This window comes from Gallus gallus, chromosome 12 (assembly GCF_016699485.2).
Source record: "Gallus gallus isolate bGalGal1 chromosome 12, bGalGal1.mat.broiler.GRCg7b, whole genome shotgun sequence".
In the NCBI taxonomy this organism is placed as follows: Eukaryota; Metazoa; Chordata; class Aves; order Galliformes; family Phasianidae; genus Gallus; species Gallus gallus.
In genome coordinates, this window is record NC_052543.1 from 2,944,017 (window position 1) to 2,963,964 (window position 19,948).

The 19,948-nt window shown below is 43.2% G+C and overlaps 2 protein-coding genes across 2 annotated transcripts in view; one reads left to right on the forward strand and one right to left on the reverse strand.

Moving 5' to 3' along the window:
* Positions 1-19,948, forward strand: part of LOC101747452 (serine/arginine repetitive matrix protein 2-like) — a 500,571-nt gene that overhangs the window by 18,749 nt on the left and 461,874 nt on the right. The window lies entirely within an intron of this gene.
* The window catches only part of FANCD2 (Fanconi anemia complementation group D2), a 46,078-nt gene that overhangs the window by 554 nt on the left and 25,576 nt on the right, over positions 1-19,948 (reverse strand). Inside the window, exons 24-42 of the mRNA NM_001039261.5 lie at positions 18,900-19,000; positions 18,481-18,596; positions 17,505-17,613; positions 17,237-17,335; positions 15,573-15,682; positions 14,255-14,401; positions 12,733-12,849; positions 12,102-12,230; positions 11,783-11,898; positions 9,886-9,999; positions 9,221-9,348; positions 7,619-7,718; positions 6,464-6,586; positions 5,605-5,698; positions 4,979-5,050; positions 3,893-3,931; positions 3,223-3,297; positions 2,154-2,228; positions 72-218 (exon numbers count right to left, since the gene is read on the reverse strand). Coding sequence (NP_001034350.3) covers positions 72-218; positions 2,154-2,228; positions 3,223-3,297; positions 3,893-3,931; positions 4,979-5,050; positions 5,605-5,698; positions 6,464-6,586; positions 7,619-7,718; positions 9,221-9,348; positions 9,886-9,999; positions 11,783-11,898; positions 12,102-12,230; positions 12,733-12,849; positions 14,255-14,401; positions 15,573-15,682; positions 17,237-17,335; positions 17,505-17,613; positions 18,481-18,596; positions 18,900-19,000 — 2,011 coding nt within the window. The remainder of the gene's footprint in view (positions 1-71; positions 219-2,153; positions 2,229-3,222; positions 3,298-3,892; positions 3,932-4,978; positions 5,051-5,604; positions 5,699-6,463; positions 6,587-7,618; positions 7,719-9,220; positions 9,349-9,885; positions 10,000-11,782; positions 11,899-12,101; positions 12,231-12,732; positions 12,850-14,254; positions 14,402-15,572; positions 15,683-17,236; positions 17,336-17,504; positions 17,614-18,480; positions 18,597-18,899; positions 19,001-19,948) is intronic.

Sequence of the window (19,948 nt, forward strand, 5' to 3'; positions counted from 1 at the left end):
TTAGCCGCAGTCTGCACAAGGTGAGCACAGTCCCCCAGCTCTCAGTGCCCACACAGCACAGCAGCGCTCACCTGCAGGTCCCGGTTCTTCAGGACGCCCACCCAGAAGGCCTCCTGGCAGTGGTTGAAGGCCAGCATCGCCTTCACACGGTACACAAATTGTTCCAGGGACTTCTTCAGCAAAGGCACGTGGTTGGTCAGGCCGAGATCCTGGTGAATCTGAAAACAGCACACCATGGGTCCGCTTGGTTCTCGCCTAGGCTAAGTGCCTGTAAAACTGAGGCTCCACGGGCCCAGGCTGGGAGGAGGTCATTGGCAAATTACGTTCTGCTGTAGCAGCTCCAGGGGACAGTGCTAGCCCAAGCCATGGCTACAAAGGTGGGGATGGAGCAAGCTATTGCTGGTGAAATAGCAGTCATCTCTGCAGGGCAGCAATGAACAGCCCCGCAGTCCCAATGCACAGCAAAGAGCAGAGCTACGGTCATCAGAGCACCAAACCACCTGCTTAGGAGGGGACATGGCTACTTGCTGAGAGCTGCAAGCCCACCACGTCAGGAAGCTGTCAGATTGCCAAGCACGGAGAAGAAATGAGAAAGATGTAGAATAAACCACTGCAATGGCAGTCTTTTCTTGCTCAGTGCCTGACGCAGCTCCTTTACAATAGCTGCGTAGGATGCAGTATGAACTCAAAAGCCATCTTGTGCAGAACAAAGCAGCACAGGCTTTTGGAGGACTGGGACAGGAGGGAAGAGATGGGATTGCTGTAAGCACAAAGCAGCTGAGGAAGGGCAGCTATGCCAGGTACTGTGTGTGATTTAGCTCCTGGTGAGCCAGACTGTCTCTGAGCAGTCTCTTCCTGCAAGGCTTGGATGTGCAATACAGCATGGAGCCATTGCTGAAACAGAACGTGCCCAGAGCCATAAACAACTACTTTGTGCATAAGAATGTTCTTCTTTCATGAGAGTAGTTTGCAGTCTTCTAGCATCAGATCCTCTCATTAGCTGCAGTCTGAAATCAGATTAGCTTCATTTCTAAGATGAGTTCAACATGTGGGGAGAGGGAAGAGCTGCCTTCCTTCATCTGCTGCCAGCAGGGAAGAAGTAACTGAGTACCAACAGCAATCTGTTCTCTGATCTGTGTACAGGCAGGAGCTGGCAATCATTGGCACCAACCAGAACCTACTCAGGAGTGACCTCAGTAATGACACTGCCAACATCACTGTTCTCCCTGGGGACTGGAACCTGTCCCACTGCCCACAGGCAATTTGAAGTCTCAACAAAGCACCTTCTCATTTGCCAAAATCTGTCCCCAGAAACACCCCTTCTCTCGTTTTTCCCAAACCATTTGGCACAGAGACCTGATCAGACTGCAGTGGTGAAACAAAAGTGTTCTCTGACTGTGCTTATAGATTAAGAGGGACCACAGGAAACAGCACTTGGACATCCTGGCCGAGTGCAAAGGCAAATACGACACTGAAACTGCAGTGACGTTATCCTGCTTACAAGGTGAACTGAGACTTTAAAGTAGGCATGAGGATTTCAGTTTCAAATATGAGAATGGCTTTTTAGCATCTCCAGGGTTTGTGCCAGGTTCCAGTTCACCAGGCTGACTGGACAGGTTCTGTGCCCTGCTGGCAGCTGCAATGGTGTGTTCTGTATTTCAGCTGGACTTTTCTGCTCCTGTTTAGTCCTCTGGACTAAACTGCTAGCCAATCTACCTTGTGGAGCCATGCTTCAACTGCCTTGGAAAGGCTTTTCTCAGAAATGTGTTCTTGGACCTCTGAGGATCGTGAAAGGAACAAAGCAGCACAAGTAAAATCTCCCTTGGGACAGGCACTGGCTGCCCACGTTGCAAGCAGAGTGCTTGTCCTCCTTCCTTCCTCCCCTCAGTCTCCTACAGAGACGCAATACGGTAACAAGAACCTGTCCTTTTGAATAGGGTATGCTAACCTGATCTGACATCCAATTAAGCAGCTTCCAAATCAAATACTTCAGTTTTTTGGCCATTGACTTCGGCTATTTCACCTCCTCTCAGAGCTTTTGCTATAACTGACACACTGTAAGACTGCAATTAGAACCTGGCTGTGCTCTGGAAAAACAAGGAAAAGAATACAACGTGCTTACAAGAGGAGTTTGTGGAGCAATTGGAACTTACCTTGGAATGGCCACACATGTGATGGAGCTGTCTGGTACTCAGCTGCAGTGTTTTCAGCAAACTCTGAACATCGTCCTGCAATAAAAACACAGACCAGTAAATAACTGTCAAAGCATGTTTCCATAAGAGAAAAAAGAAGCAACGCAAGAGTTTTAGTCTAAACCTTTTAGAAGTACAATTCAGAAATCATCAGATGAACAGGATGAACCATAGGAGAACTGCACTGTGCACATGACAACTAAAGTAGGGCCACACATCATAACCTATCAATGAAAGCAATTAGGGGCAATTAGGATCAAGACAATCTCGTCACATCTTGCCTAAGTACCATCTCCTAAAGTAGGGGAACTGGAAGGCAAGTGTGTAATACTGTTAGATCGTGGTATTTGCAACAATTCCAGCATGAACTCTGGGCAACAATCCTTTTTACTGAGTGAATTATGAGGCACTTTCTATCGTGCAGCAGGTATCCTCCTTGATAACCTCATTCCCCCACATATCTGGAGAACAGATCTCAAATTTGCTATAGAAATGGTTATTTCTTAGAGAGTTGGATGAGACGTGAAGGCTAAGCAAATAACCAGAAAATGTCACTGACAAAAGGGCATTGCCTTGCAACAAAGCAAGGGGACTCAGACTGTTCTTGTCTATCGTGTGGTGCACCAAGGTTGGTCTGCACCCACAGATGTTGAACTACTCAAAGTTGCAAGAATTTTTTGCAAAAAACACTATCCTTTCAGATTGCAAATCCTCACCAACCTGACTGCTGACCGTGACCTTCCCACTCTGTGAGGAACACCTCTATGGTGATGGTATTTGAAGGAGGAGGTTGAAAGGGTTTCCTCTGCTATCAGGAAAGCCATCCAGCTTTGCCAAAGGTTCTTGACAAGCTGGGAAATACTGTTTGCTGAGGGAGCACTGGACAGGCTAGTGAAGCAGAACACAGCACAGCTGGAGACATCAGACACATTGGTCATTAAGTGTCACAAGTGTTATGCCGGAGTGTTATAGCAAGCATTAGTCATGCTTCCCAAGTGGGTCCAGACAGTTCTCTTTCCAAAGCACTTACCCGATGTTTTTTAAAGCTGTGGTCCAGGAGAGGCATGGCAAGCTTCAGAAATGCTTCTACAAAGAGACGGCCATACTACCAAAAATGATAAATATTTTAAAAGGCAAGTTTAAATTCCTTTTCAAAGAATCATCATTAAGTCAAGTAAGACAGCCATACATTCATTCAAGCTACCCCGGAGACTCCTCTTGCTCAGTAGAAGACTATTCTGAAATATACAGGCTCAGTAAGGGGTCTCACTTGAATCATTGAAAAGACAGATTAAAAATACACAGTCTCATACTTGTACACAACCCTGGTCTTACCAGCAAACTGGCAATAGAATTTAACTAAACAAAATTACAGAGTCACTATAGAAAGAAATCCTAGTCAGAAAAGGGAGAGTTGTGTGGTCTCCCTGGGCTCCAAGGGAGACCTGCTTGTTGTGATGTTTTCTCTGACTTGAAGTACTATGGGGAAAGGAGAGAGGGGAAGGGGCTTAAGCCAGTAGTGGCAATTGCAGCAAATTATCTGCAGTTGAGCCATTCAAGGACAGTGAGTGGAAGGGTACAAAAATGTAAAGGTATATGTGCTCCTTTCAGAGAATGCAGTAACTACTCTGCTGCACTGGAAACAACAATTCAGAAAAGCTGATGCTTCAGCAGCTCTCTTCAATGGAGTTCCTGCTTACCTTCAGGCAGATGCTGAGTACAGGCCTGCTGTCAAACACCTATGCGGACAAGAGTTAAAAAAGAACCAGATAAGTCTGCAAGTCTGAAGGAAATAATGCAAACACAGCAAACAATTAAAAATAGCCCTCTGTTCCATGCCATTTGTTGGCACGTGACACCTGTTCTAAGGCAACATCCGTTCTCAAGTTTTGACAGGGAGCACCATGCAAGTGCATGAAATGTAATGGTTGTCAGACAGAAGTGCTTTGTAGAATGGCCACTCGCTCATCGAAAGGGAGCAGGGAGGTAGACCTTTTGCAGATGGCACAAAATCATATCAGTGCTTCTAAGTTCTTAATAGCCTGAAAACTGAGAGACCCGGCCCAGCTGATGGGCAAGCAGCCATGTAACAGACAAAGCAAAACTGAGGTGTGCATAAGAATGTTTTCCAGAGGAAACAGTGAAGCTGTGACATTAATGGTGCCAGCAGGCAGAAGGCACCAGTTATCACTGCACAGGTCACACAGCTGTGGTCTAAGAACAAAGAAACCGAATAGGTGGTCTCAACTCTGCTGAGGGTTTTCTTCTAGTACATGTTTGTTAACATATTTTTGCCAGTCACCAATGCTATCATGAATTTGTGAGCATTTGAACTGACAGAGTACACAGGTGTCAGCAAGTGCTGAGATGGTACCATGGTGCTGCTATGGGCTGCAGAAAAAACACCGAGTTGGCTCTATCCTGCCATGCTCTAAGAAAACTCGTGCTGTGAGAGAACATGGAGTGCAAGTAGGGCTCCAGTGAATGCTGCTGTACAGAAGAATCCAGCTCAATTCACTCATAAGCTGTACTGGAAAAATCTTGCTTCTGCCTTTGCACAGACATATCTGTGACAAATATGTTATTATGATGTGCAGGCTGTAGGAATTAGAGGGTGCTAAATGGAAACCCTTGTACACACGTCCTAATGCCTTTATTTACCACCTCCAGGTTGTTCATCCTTCACATTTTTCTCACGTGCTCATAAACCCAAGTTCACTGGGCTGTGCTGGGCATCACAAGGCAAAACCAGAAGAATACCACACATCATCACTGCAGATCCTCACCTTGACCAAGTTAATGAGGATATGGAAATTCCGCACAGCGATGTTCCACTTCAGCAGCTTCTCCAGTTGCACCTGATGGGATGCAAGGGGACATAAACCAAGATGGTGCATTTCCTCTCACTTTGCTGAATGCTCTCACTGCATTTGCGGTACTCAAAGTGCAGTTATTTTGAAGACAGAGGGACAAAGCTTTACCACAGGAAGATCTATCACAGCAAAACCACTCAGTGGCAATGCCAGCCTGATCAGGACCCCCACGTCTTATAATGCTAAGAGTTAATATGCTTCTTTGCTTTTAGAAGCTCTTGGTTGGAAAATAATCTTGTGAAGCCACATGTGTGCAGACCACCTGAACAGCATATTAGTTTGTGGATTGCTACCTGTTTTTTCTTTATAGCTTCTGATGGATTTACTGCATTTTTAGATGGTGCAAAGCAGGAACAAAAGGATGCTAGTCACATATTAACCTGTGTATCAGTTTGGGCTCATAAATGAACTTCTCTGACTGCATTTCCCAGTCCACGTTCAGCAGCAGATTCCTTTACAAGGGGTACATGCTTATTATACCATCCAGCTTAGCTTAGGTCCTTCTCCCCTCTATGATTCCAGTGCATCTGTTTTCCTACCTCGCCTGAGTCTGATGGTTTCCCAGCTGGGATGCTTTTCACGGAACTCTCTAGCTGAGCCATCATTACTCTGAAGAAAACTGGGAATGTCTGTCTGCGGAGAAAGAGAGAGCAAAACTGAAAGCTATTCACATGCATCTGGATAAACTCATCCCTAAAACAACTTGGAAACTTGAGATTGCCCCATTGGGCATCCTTCTTAGTAGGAAATCCCAGGAGATTAAGCCTAGGGCTCATAAGCAGGTATAGACCAATCATGCAGATGGAGAATGCTGGGTAGTCACCACTGCTTCCCCAGTATAAACTATACAGACACCTTTCTCCTCTTTGTAGCCTTGCGAGTGCACAAGTTTGCAGTTCATAGCATAAGATGACTTTGGTACCTCAAAAGCACACAAATTTTGTCTATCCCTACATAAGCCACACTTCTTAATTGCTGTGCTGGCAGCCAGAATACCCCAAATCCAAGAATAGAGCTTTTGCAAACTACATACCATCCCAGGATTGCTTACAGCCACCCCAGGTCACCAAAGGTGACTTTTAGCGTGCCTTCTATTGCTGCAGTAGCACACAAAGGAGCAGCACACATCACAACAGAAAACAGCTCATTCTCCATGTGAAATGGCTCACAAATAAAAGCTCAACATTGTATCAGTGCACAAGGGCATATCACCTCAACTTAAAGCTAATAATTATTTACTAACCTTTTGTGGACTGCCAATAATATTTAGGAGTTGCCTGCAGTGGTACTAACACAAAATTATTACATAACAGACTACAAAATATGAAAATAAATATAAAAACGTAGAAAATGTCATTGTGCACGTTGTGACATTCAGCTGTCTATTGAGATAATTACCTGCTCAGTGTGGGATATGTAGAAGAACATCCATCTTTGGCAGAGTTGATCAATTCAGGAACACCGACGCTGGAGATTTCTTCTATAGCTTTCAAGATGTTATCTGTGTGCTCCAGGTAGACACTGAATCCAAAACCAGCTTAGTTCATTAGTAAATGTTACACAGAATAACACAGCAAGCTCTTGAACTTTGCACTACCTGTAACATGTAGACTAAAATCATCTGAGTACCTCCAGGCTCCTTCAGTATGCTTGGGATCCTGTCCTGCCCCACAGATCTGTGTGTGTTCAAGTGGTGCAGTAGGCTGCTAACTATTTCCCTTGGTCTACAAAGGACTTCATTCTGCTCCCTGTCTCTGTATTCTAGCTCAAGAGATGGCCATCTTGAGATCTATTACCTACTAATAAAGAATGAGGCCAAAGGCAGCATTAAACACCTCAGCAATCTCCTCAGCTCTCATAATCATGTTTCCCTGCACATCCAATAAAGGATGGAGACTCTCCTTATCTTCCTTTTGTTGTTTATGTACTTACAAAAGCATTTTCTACTGTCTATTACTTCAGTGGCCAATTTAAGCTCTAGCTTGGCTTTGGCCCTTCTAATTTCCTCCAGCATAAATGGACATTTGTAGTCTCCGTGACCTGCCTGCCCCTTCTTCCAAAGGTCATAAACTCTTTTGGACCAGGGCAGCCTGAACAAGGAGGTCCTGCTGATGAAGGGCAGCTGGAACAAAGTGACTTCCAGAGATCCCTTCCAGTTTTCACCATCCCGTGATTCTATCTCACCTAAGACTCAGCCCTCTTCTCCTTAGCTTTAGTGAGAGTGGATCTGTGTTCAGCTTTATGAAAACAAAACCAGAAACTTGGATCCAGACACACATTCACACATGCCTTCACACACATCTGTAGATGTGTTGATGTACACTCAAGCTACAGTACAGCAAACACAAGGTCCAAGTGTGCTTCTATGGCCAATGACTAGCAGAATTCTTCCCATCACTCGCTGTCTTCCAATGATGTAGAAACAGCGTGTTAGGCCAAACTATTTAAGTATGAGGATTATGACCAAGAGGAGTTGTTCCTCTGCAACACCAGTAACTAAGAGAAAAAGTTCCACGGTGCCTTAATGTGCTCTTACAAAGGCTTGAGTCTTACCAGAGCAAAGTATGCAGCGCGCTGTTGAAGTGGCTGCCCTTCTCTCGGTCCCCACCAGGCTTCATCCATGACTGGCAGAGGAACTGCTTTGCTAGTGAAGCTGGAAAAGGTAAGGAATGACTTACAGAAGGAATTGGATGTGTTTTGCTTCCCAAGAACGCAAAACAATTTTCTTCTTCCATAAAAAGGCCACGTGTCCAAATGGCTTGCCAAAAGATCACAGAATCATTACCCTTCAGTATGCCTGAACTTTGAGAAGATGGAATGCATTTTGCCTAGAAAGCAGTAAGGTCACAAGCTGAAAGAGGTTTAGGTTAGATAGAAGGAGGAAATTATTCCTTGTGAAGTAGGTTCATAGGTTGCCCATAGAAACTATGGATGCTCCATCCCCGGAAGTGTTCCAGGTTTTGAGCAGCCTGGTCTGACGTGAGCTGTCCCTGCCGGTGGCAGAGGGAGGAGGCAGAACTATGGCTTGGTCCCTTCCAACCCAAACTGTTCTATGATCTATCGTAACAACAAAATACATGCACATCCAGTGTGCTCCTGCTTTGGAATACCCACTTTCTTCAGAAGCCATTCACCTCCAACTTATGTCAAGCACAAGGTCTTTGGTAGCTCCTATAATAAGCCAGGTATTTAAGTAAGGCAATATGCAACCCTTAGGGCATCCATTTCTAAAAATGGTATTCCAATAACAAGTGGCTTTTTGTTTTGGCCACAGCAATGTAACAGTGAACGTTAACTGGCAAATTTGAAGCTTACAGATGACTCAAATCAAAACTTCTAACAAATCTATTTCTCTTTTGCAGAAATGCTGAAAAACAGAACGTTATTAGTTAAAATGGGTTATTCCCTGACACAGTCTATGGGTAGTTCTTCCAACATGAGACAGTTCAGAACAGTAAAAATCCCATCAAAGTAGGGAATTTATCATTGAGTGGCCATGGGTATCTGAGAAAGACAAATTCTAGAGATGTCTCAGGATGACAAGGTACAGCTGAGAGGCGTGACAGTCTTTGTCACACACTGAAATAAAGAATTAAAAGTGGAGATCAACTACTTTTCTTGTATACTTCCTGCAAGGATGCCTATGCCTCACCTTCTTGAAGGCTGTTCTTCTTACAGACCTAGTCCTAATCCCTAAGAAGGGCAGTTCTCTTGACTGAGATGCACGGAGTTAGCAACAGATACTTTTTTCTCCCTCCACTCTGAAGGAAGAGCTCTACCTGGACAGTTTTTTTCCACAATTCTTCGAAATGAACTGTCACAACATACTGAGCTACATGTACTTAGTAGGAAGTTACATCCAATTACGTCTGTGATCAGCTCCCTTAGTAGCAGTTAAGCTGAGCAGCAAACATTCACAGAACTCTTAAAAGCTGTGAGGCTCCAATTTTAAAAAACACTAACCAAAAGAGCTGGAGTTTGCCTTTCTGCATAGGACAGAGGCACAGCAAAACAAGTACCAAAGAGCTCCCAATAGATTTACTGCAGTTCCTTTTACTAACTGCTACAACTATTCGTTTGGAGATGTAACCCAAGACTTACAAGCAAAGGGCAGCAAAAAAACTAATCTAGGAGAAAAGGCTCTTCACACATTACCCATTTTCTCTCTCTTCCAGCCAGTCATTGGTTTTTCAGAGATGGCCATCAGAACCTGAGTGAGGATGAACGCACACTGGAAGCTGGGAATGCTCGCCTGGAAATTCAGTAGGTATTGGAAACTCTCACTACAGAATGACAGAAAAGCAAAAAGGTGAAGACAGCGTAGATAGGGTAACCTCCCACAAGCACATAAATAAAAAAAGGAGCAACAGACTGGCTCAGATCCAAGGTCTCCCTAGCCTAGCACTTGTCTCTGGCAGTACCATTCTGAGAAGACAGGCTAGCAACCTCTAGTAGACAAAAAGTTAGTCACTGAGAAATCTCTCCTAAGCCCTAGCTGCTCTAAGTTTAGCAACATCTTTATACACTGCTTTTGCCTCGTGTCCCTAAAGACATTTTAACTACTCAGAACCCACTCTTTCCTTCTGTGAATCCTACTGACCTGCTAGTTTCAAATAGCATGCTTACAAATGAGATCCATAGACTAATGCCTATCTTATAATCCAGTAGTTCCATTTCATCAGCTTTGACTGGACTGCCACTCAAATTAAATGCAAACCTTTCTGTTTAGAGGTGTCATCCTTAAGAGAGCTCCCAAACACACATTGATATATAATGTTTGAAATCTATCACTTTCAAAGCTTGGGAAATATTGACTGTACCTTATCAGCTCTTCAAGAGGAAGAAACTCCGTCTCTCCTGGCTTCAGCCTGTCTGCAAGTACCTGGAGAGCTGACCTCAGCAAGTTGGAATTCTCATGCTGAGAAAAACCACTCCTGAGGGTAGAAAAAAGTCCAGTTCAGCACCAGACTAGGAGGAGAGATATCAGATAGGAAAGCGTATCTGGGCAGATGTTTGCAACAAGGATACAAAGAAGCCAATACACCAGAAGAGCCCAGCAACATGGAAGTTATAGGGGGCACAAAAATTGAAAGCTGATTTTAACTGCAAGATTTGTCCATTATAGTTTTTTTTTTTTTTTTTTTTTTTTTCCCCCAGGGAATGTAAAACCCTGTGTACACAGGTTATCAACTTTACAGTTAGATTTCAGATCCAGGTTGGAAGGGACAAATCATTTCACATGAGTAGAAGTCCATACATATGATATACTAGAACAATATTATGCAGACCTGAAAAAATAGAGGATGCCTATTGACAGTTGCTGTGTAAATGCAGTGAGAGTGGTCGGTCACCTCTCAAACAGTAAGCCTAACAGGAAGCAAAGTCATCAAGATCTTCATTAACTCTTTGAACTACAACTGTCTGTGAAATTATCCACTCTGAATATGAATTCTGGAAGTGCTCAGATGGCTCCATGCTCTAGATCTGAACACTGAACACAAGGGCTTGATAACAGTAAAGATCAAGTGCACCTTTAACACAGAAGATAATTTATGATTGCCAACAAATGAGAGGGTCATGAAACATTAATATAAGTTATAATTTGGTTGCTGGACTTAAGTGGCTGGACACCTAGTCCCAGTATATGGCTGCTTGTTTCATTCCAAAATACAACTATGTTACTCTATACAATGTGAACAGTAAACTCATCTTGAGCTGCCTGTGATGACAAAGATAATCAAATTCTTTGGTTTACAAGATAGGTAGATTGAAGTACAACCAATTCATAATTCCTAATGAGAAAATGACCAATTTGGAAACAGCCAGAAGTTCCATCAGGATCCCTGTGGCTTTAGCAGCAGCCAACAGGAGAAGCACACCTCAGGAAGAAGCAGAAGTGGCACCATCAGCTGCTTAACTTTGCACATGACATAAAACAACTCTCCCTGTTCAGTTTGATTAAAAAACAAGAAAACTTAGAAAATTCTGCTAACTTCTAAAGAAAATTTATCATTTGCTTAGCATTCAAAGTTCAGAGAGTTCCAAAGGCATGTTGATTTGCATTCTGTTGCTTCCTTCTCTTGCTCTTTTTACACTTGCTACTACATCTGAAGAGCAACCAAGGTAAACCACTTTCCACACACAGATCTAAATTAGGCTTCAGAAAAAAAAGCTGTGCAATGCTATCCTGAACTTTATTAACAGATGCAGAAGTTAAATTCAGAATGCACATACATGTACAGTTTGGCATTTAAGAATGTGGTTCAAGTGCATCAGCAGCAAAAGCTCTCATCATGTACATTCATTCTTTCCAGTGAAAAAAAGTAAGCTTTTCATTGCTGAACATTCAGGCAATAACAAATTAGCATGAGACTGGCTAGGCAAGAAATTCCAAGATCCCAATGCAGAATGGGAGTTGCACAGCTAGGTGTGCCAGTACTCTAAATATGCCAGTCATCATCCAAAAGTGGATTAATGCACTGAATGCTGGCCTGTTCTATGCTTCTGACTGTTCTGCATTCACTCTTGATCAACTCCTGGTTTTGTTCAGGGGAGGCAATTACAAAGCATTTAAATGTCTCCAGCCACAGCAGTGTGCAGTTCTGCACGACTGATAGGCCATTAGTTGGGTACAAACACTATACAGGAACATGAAAGGGAGGGAGCACAGAGATTTTGTTCATTTATGTGACTATACACTCTTTTGTTTAAACTCACCATGCAAACAACAAGCGAAAAGCTAGCAGCAGCTGGTGGTAACAAGAGGACATCAGCTGGTACTCCTGGATGTTCAGTCCTGATTCATCTACCACACCTTGGTTTGGTATAACTGTCTTTTAATACAGAACAAATTATTCATTAAATACGAGTCCAGGGAAAGATAACGACAAAAGAATACACTTTTATAAACTCAGTGCTTAAAAAAACCCTGCAACACACCAAAGCCACTCCTCTTTTCCCCACAAGTAAAACCAAACATACCTTTAGAGGCAACAAAACTTGATGATTTTTTGAGTCAAAATTGTTGCCCACTGACCTGGAAGTAATTGTGCATGTTCTCCATGTGATTGCACAGTGGTTTTAGTAGCTTGACTACACACACAGCAACTTCCTTTGGGGATCTCTGACAAAGGTGGGAAAAACCAACATCCTTGTTGCCTCTTTCCTGTAGCAAAATTTTGAAGTCATTTCAGTCTCACCTGAGAATAGTTTGAGGAGTCATCACCCAGAAAACTAAGGACTCCTTACACTCAGGTGTTGTTCTAAAGAATGTGACAACATGCAGGGGAAAAAAAACAAACAGAAAATTGATTCCAACACCTTCTGTCCGCCTAAGCTGAGCTACTTCTTGTACAGCAGAGCCAGTTTTTCCAAGCTGGGCAGGGAAAAGTGCCACCTGAGTTTTGGGCTACAAGGTTTTCCCTCAGCTGCATGCACTTTCCCGAGACATGCAGAGAATTAGATGCTGCAAACACTTTGGTGAGTGATGCAGTACAGTAATGTCTTCTGAAAGGACAACTGCTGCTCTGACACACAGCTGGGAGTCAGACTGCCATTCAACAGTAAGGTGAAAATATTTCTGAAAAACATACAGTCAGGAAAGGCTGGAAACCACTGATGTGCACTGCTGGCCCAGGTTGTGCCTCATCAGCTGCTGCTGTACACACCTTTAAGAAGGGCACTCTCCTAGTGGAGCCTGGGGTCAGCACATGTTCCAGCTTCCAGCACATGTCATCCAGAAGGAAGCAGAGCTCAGCAGGCCCCAGCTGCACAACTTCACTAGCCTGCAATTACAAGGAAGAAAAGTCAATTCCAGGACTCAGCACCTAATCGTAGTGCCTTGAAACTCACATTCACTCCCTCCACTTCCAGTTATGACTCCTAGCTTAGTTAACCTCAGCCAGGGAGCAATTTTGTCCTCCCCACTGCAGGTATGGGACATCAGTTCTGGTTACTCAGAGCACAAGGTGGATCTGGTGCTCTGAATGTAGCTCCAGTAACACCCAGCTACTGAGAGAGAACGTGTTTATACACTGAAATTCAAAATCACAGCATCATAGGGCTGGATGGGATCTCTGGGTCTAACCTCCTGCTAAAGTAAGTTCTGTAGAATACACAGGAAAGTGTCCAGGAGTGTTTTAAATCTCTCCAGAGGAGACTCCACAGCCTCTCTGGGCAGCCTGTTCCAGTGCTTTGTCACCCTCACAGTAAAGAATTTTTTCCCTGTGTTCAGATGGAACTTCCTGCATTTCAGTTTGTGAACATTACCCATTTTCCTGTCACTGGGCACCACCAAAAAGAGCCTGGCCTCATCCAATTGGCTCCCACCCATTAGAGATTTACGAGCACTGATAAGACTCCCTACCAGGGAATCATCTGAAATAATGCCACATGTGCAAGGAGATTTGTCCAACAGCCTTGCAAGTGCCCTGCATCCTGCACACATGGTGGTAGCTGTCCTTGGAGCAGGCCAGGCTGCTCTCCACACTACTACAGCCCTTTTTACATTTTACTAATCCTATGGTTGCATAACAAAATTAGACTCCAGATGGACTGAGCCTGCCTATAAAGAGTCTAACAAAATCAAGTGCTTCTGCTCTCCATATCCACAGAGTTTTATATAAGCTTCCAGATGGCAAACAGGGCACTGCCCAGTGAAGGCCCATCCATGACACCAATCTCATTTTTGCACCCAGTTTCCCCTCTAACAATGACTTGAGACAGCTGCCTTTTTGCAACAAGGACTTTAGTGTCATAGGTTGTTTGGAATAGACAGGGCACCTCATAGTGTTTTTAACATCCTATATCTCAGCAGTGTTCAATATTAAGTTCTTTTCTTTCCATAAAGTGTATGCATGTTATACTGTATCTTTTTTCCTTATATCTAGTGGCTGGCAAACTTGCTCACAGCAGAGAGGGTTGGACTAGGTGATCTCCAGATGTCCATCCCAACCCATAGATTCTGTGATACACAACATTAACATTACTTCTGCTTAAACACTGTTGCCATACTGCATTCTCAGTACCTTGAATACCTTTTGCTTCTTTGGAGGCAAATTCTCTCCTGTCACCAAACTCACAGCCCTGGCTCAAAAGATCTTAAAAATCAATCTTCCTTTCACTTTAATGGAGCAGGAGAGGCCAAGGCCACAGAGAGGCAATAAATAACACAAAACCAGTTGCACTCACCTCTGTGTGCATCTCTGTGTCCAGGATAGACTTTGTCAGCAGCCCACAGTGGAGTACAGAGAATACTTCCAGGTCCAGCTCTCGGAAGTAGGGGCGATAACTCTGCAGCTGTGCCAGAGGGTTTCCTGTCTCTTTCTCAGCAGCGCTCTGAAAAATGAATGGCAGAATTCAGCTTGCAACCTGCAACACTTTCTAGCTCAAATAAACTTATTTCTTTCACGCAGTCCTCTATTTTTCTTGCCAAGATGAAACCAGACTAAAAAGAATTTGCAACAAGTAGCAGAGATGAATACATACAGTCAAAAGTATTTTCATTTTGGATTGTACAGATCACTAAATATCTTCTGGAAAAAATAACATATAGGAAGCCAGAATAATATTTGCTATCTCCTTTTTATGAAACAATGGCTGCCATGAAACTCATTCTGGACTGGTGAAAGACAGCGCCCCATAAGCACTAAAATGCAAATGTTTTTATCTCTGATAAATATCAGGATGGTAAACCATGGCATGCTATACTGCTTATTGGTCCAGAATCCATGCATTCCTAAGAGATTCACGCCATGCAACTCTGTCACATGAGCTAATGTACATTACATGTGGGATTTCTGGATCTTGTCATCCATGGAGTAGTCTGGGACCAATACTCCTGTTGGCTGAAACAGGTTACATCCATTAATTTCCAGAACTACCCAAGACTTTATTTGTTGTAACTTAAGTGACTTTGTTGTTGCACTTGACTCAGTTTCCATACCTGTACAGCAGCACAGAGACAGGAGAAGCATATTTGTTGGACCGAAAAAAAAAAAGATAAAATAGGCTCTGAATATCAATCATTAGTAACAGTGTAGTGGTAGCTGTGCCTTGTTGGATGCTTATGAGATCCCAGCATCTGGGGTGCTGAGTCCAAAGCTGGGCACGCTTCCCTGGCTTCTCTCCTTCAGCCAGCACAGACTGTGCATTCTGGACATAATGATAAGAGCTTGCTTCAAAGAACAAGGAAGACGACCCAACAATTCATTAGTTGATGGATTTGGGGAGCAGCTCTTAGTGTGGGAAGAAAATGGGCAATTTTAAATATGCTTTATGATGAATATATTGATCAAATACCTCAAGGAAAAACTGAAAAAATGAGGAAAAAAGGGACTGAAGCAGAGTAGAGTCAGAGAGAGGTATGGTCCTTACAGGGGTCTGTATTTTCCAGATTTATGTCAGTTTCTAACTTCAATCTAGGAACTTGCCTGCAGTAATTCAAAGCTTTTGTTTCTATTTCATTTCCCTTTGCCTTTCCTGCAAGCCCTCAAGGGTATATACCTACCTTCTCCAGCTCGGAGAGCTCAGTATCAGGCTGGTTTCCATCAGAACTTTCATCTGCCTGAGTACGTTCTGCACTGCAGGCTTTGCTGCTGTCAGACTTTCTTTTCTTTCCTTGAAGAAAAAAGCAAATTCAGGGGAAAAAAAGAAAAGAGAGAGAGATTGCACTGTGTTCAAATAGTGCTGCAAGGCAGGGAAACAGCGGAGGCTGTACTTCAATCAGCCCTAAGAAAGCACAGATCACACACACGTTGCGAATCACCTGTAGCCAGGGTCACAGCCCAAAAGAAAGCCAAATGCATTTGGGACTCTCTCCTCACACAGCTCCTCTTTTATGGAATAAAATCACAGTAAGAAATTGAAGCAAGTCTCACTTTTCTTACAGTACTTCAAACATGTTATGCAGCGATTGCCAAAATGGTGGGTGGTCATCTTAAAAAATGCTTGAACAAAAATTAATATTACTGCCTGTCTCACAGTAGTGACAAAGGCACAGGACCTGGAAAAGAACAGTAGGGCAAACAGCTACAGAAGGGGCTCATGAGGATGCTGTACCAATAGCAGAATAACTCAATTAATTCCCAGCAAAGGACCTCACTGCTGACAAAGGTGGGAAGACTCATATCTGACACACTGTAGCACAAAGACTACTTGAAATCAATGTAGTTTCCTTAACTGCACACAATGTATTTGACTAAATAGTCATCCTGTAAGTCACTAGGGCAAGGAAACATTCACACAAGGTTCCAAAGTTATTCCAGTGCAACATTACTGACACTCTGGCTGCTGCCTTGGGGGACTGAAAGCTTGCCAATGGAATCCCCATGAATTTAAAGGGATCTAAAGAGGATTCAAGGAGAATTAAGATGGTTGGGTTTGTCCTCCACTACTGGAAAAGATCACTGAGCACACAGACGTACAGTCTGCTGGAAAAAAGCAGGGCTGCCAGGCTATTGGTATCACACTGATAAAAGGAATCCAGTGTCTACTAGAGATTTAGATATCCAAAAAGCCTCTGACAAAGTTTTACACCAAAAGCCCTTAAAGAACTGGAAGAAATGGTGCATTCTTGGACAGAAAGCTTGTTAGAGGAGAAGCAGCAAAGAATGGGGCTTAATGTGCACTTTCCACATGGAATCAGCCATAGAATCCTTTAAAAATTGGTTTTATTCAGTTCCATAAGCAACTCAGAGAAGGGAATGCTGAAAACATCTTCCAACAGATGCTTTCAGGAAGCCTGACCACAGGGTACAGACAGCAAATACATTAAAACAATGAAGAACTCACCTTGCTAAAAGTAAGCAGCCAAAATGGCTTACTGTGTAATCACAAAGGAGGCAGCTCAGAGAGCAAATGAGGGGAGAATTGGAAAGCCTTCCCCTACTTGTTGGCAGCACACTATTTACTTTGGCTCAGCAAAACCAAACAGTAGGGTGAAATTGGTGTGAAAACTGTATGACCCTATGTGACTGTGACCCACACAACAGATTTTTTTTATTGGTAGGCAATATGACCTGAGCTCTTGGTCTGATCTGGGCTTACCAGTCTGCAGAAAATAGTCATAACTTTCCTTCTGCCTTAATTACTCTCACATGATAGGTCCAGTAAAACATGCTGGTCAAACCCAACATCACATCTGGTTCTTTAAGCATTACAAGCTTTCCTTACCATTTTTTTTTCTCACTGGACCACCAGCATTAATGGATGGTACTCCCTCTGGGGCTTCAGAATCAAAAGTAGCAGGCGGTGGGACATAGCCAGGGGTTGCTGAAAGAGCCAAACACAGATATTTGTTTAGTTTAGTTCCTGAATGAGAAAATACAGGCAAGTATACATCTAGAGGAAGTACCTCATCTTTCATTGTTCCCACAAATGGGGAAACAATACATTACATAACACAGCTGAGGCCCAGAACATACAAATGCTTCACATTCACCTGCCAAACATTTTCCCAGCACATTCTGCAGCTCTGTGATGTTCTGTAGTCGAGTCAGAACTTTCCCCTTCATCTCAGCATCTTGTTGCTGGCAGAAGGCATTTACAACCTGGAGGCACAAAACAAACTGACTGTGAATTAGGGAGATGTGTACTCACTTTTACTATTTTTCTTTTCCTAAATAGCATCCCTATGTCCTGAATAAGCACACGACACTCAGCACAAGTGGCCTATCTGACCAGATCCGGGCTGCAGGAACAGAACTCTTCAGAAGCCCCTATGAAAATGAACATATAGAATAGCCTGGGTTGAAAAGGACCACAATGCTCATCCAGTTCCAACCCCCTGCTATGTGCAGGGTCACCAACCACCAGGCCAGGCTGCCCAGAGCCACATCCAGCCTGGCCTTGAATGCCTCCAGGGATGGGGCATCCACAACCTCCTTGCGTAAGTTGTTCCAGTGCCATAATACCAGTATCATAATTGATGTAATCTGAAAAGTGACTTATTTCCTCAACCTGCTGGCTACTCTCATGCTAGTACAGCATGGACAGACTGACCTTTTTTTCTTGTGCTCTTCCTCTCCTACTGGGGCTACTAATACACCTCATAGCTTAGAAATACACTTGAGGTTTACAGCAGCCTCCTTGCAGCAACAAAACTGATTTTCAGACACAAAACTAAGCCACAGCATACAGGCTGCAACTGAGTAGCAGATGGAAAACTCACATGGCAAGGGAGTCCTTTAGACCCTGTGAGTCTCTAGCAGCTAACAGCAGAGTTGCTGTGAGCAGAAGGATAAAGCATAAATAATAATGAAGAGAAGAACACAGAGGGATCTCCAACATCTTGCTGGAGAATATTTCCAAAAGGCAAGGCTGTTCCTTGACATTTGCACCCCTGAAGCCTGAGGTTAGTATGTTGAAGTGCTACTCCTCAGTGCCAGTCCAAAATAGGCAGGCAAGGCTCTACCCACCTCACGAAACCAGTTGAGTGCATAGAAAAGGAGTGAGCATAGAAATTCCCGTTCCTGCTTGGAGAGAGAGTCCAGCTTCCCTTCCACCTCCAGGTCAGTCAGGTACAGAGGGCAACCTGGGACAGAATAAGCAGAGAACACATTGGGCTGCACATGCTACCCATCCTCTCATCTTTGCATGGACAATGACTCTTCTCAAAGCCTGTAACAATTCCAATGACTATTTGGAGCAAACTCCACCTGTCACTTGCCAGAAAAAGCAATTCTTCCCCCTTCTTCCCTCTACTTTATGGGCAACAGAGCATCTCAGCCTCCACGATAAACTGCAGATCTCTCCCCACACATACAGGAGGTCTTTGCAAATCTGAGATAGGAGCAAGTCAGCTAGATGGACTCTGTACAAGCTTCACTTCCCATACCTAGTAAGGCATCAATCTCCTCCAGGCTTCCATTGTTTTGTTCTCCAGTGTAGAGTCTGAGCAATCGGAAACAGGGTGATAGGCATATTGGTGATACTACCCTGGGGAAGGAGAAAGTAAAAAAAATATAAATAAAAATATAGAGAAATTGAGTTGGTCTTCTTATGTTTTATATCTCTCCAGAAAGCTTATTACTTTTCCCTTGCATAATGTATCCTCCCCATGCCACCTAGCCTAAGCCTTTGATTCTGTTCCTTGCAAGCCACAGCAGCACAAAGCAGAAATGCACCATATGGTTAAAAGAAATGTATCATTTATCATCAGTTTTCTGGGAAAACACATGGGCAGAGAAACAGCTGTACTGAATCAAAAACGGAGTCAGATTTATTTCTAGCAGAAACCAAAGCTGAATATTCCAAGAGGAATGACAAGAATTTATGTAAAATATATTTATCAGCAGTGGAGAAACCTTCTGGAATATTTGCTAGCATGGTACTTACTGCTCCCATTCTGAGTGAGGAAAGTTACTATTTTTACTTTGATGTATGTAGGGTAGTTAACTATATGGGGCTTTTTATTTGCTATAAATTGATTCTATCTTTTTATTAAGCACAACTACAATCTCAACAAAACCTTCCGACAATAAATTATGCAGAATGTGATGTTTATAGTTAAAATAAAAGTCTTATTATTTGTAATGTTGATGGCCCACTGTTTAAGTTATTTATTACACACTTCTTGTTTCATTCCCCAAGGACAAAGCCCTTGTTCCTCAGTCAAATTTCACTTGTGGCTGCATGTTTGTGATTTTGCACATTTTTTTTATTGTCTAAGAGCAACTTAAAGGTGAGAATAAATTGTGTACTCTTTACACACACTAACTCCTTGCTGATTCTATTTGAGAACCACTGCTCAAAATATAAATGTTATCACCTCAGAGTTGCCAATCTATCTCAATAAGGCATTTAATAACACAGTAACACTGGACTAAAGAGCTGCTATTCTCACATGACAGATGGAAAACAAAGTGGATGCAACGTGACTTACTA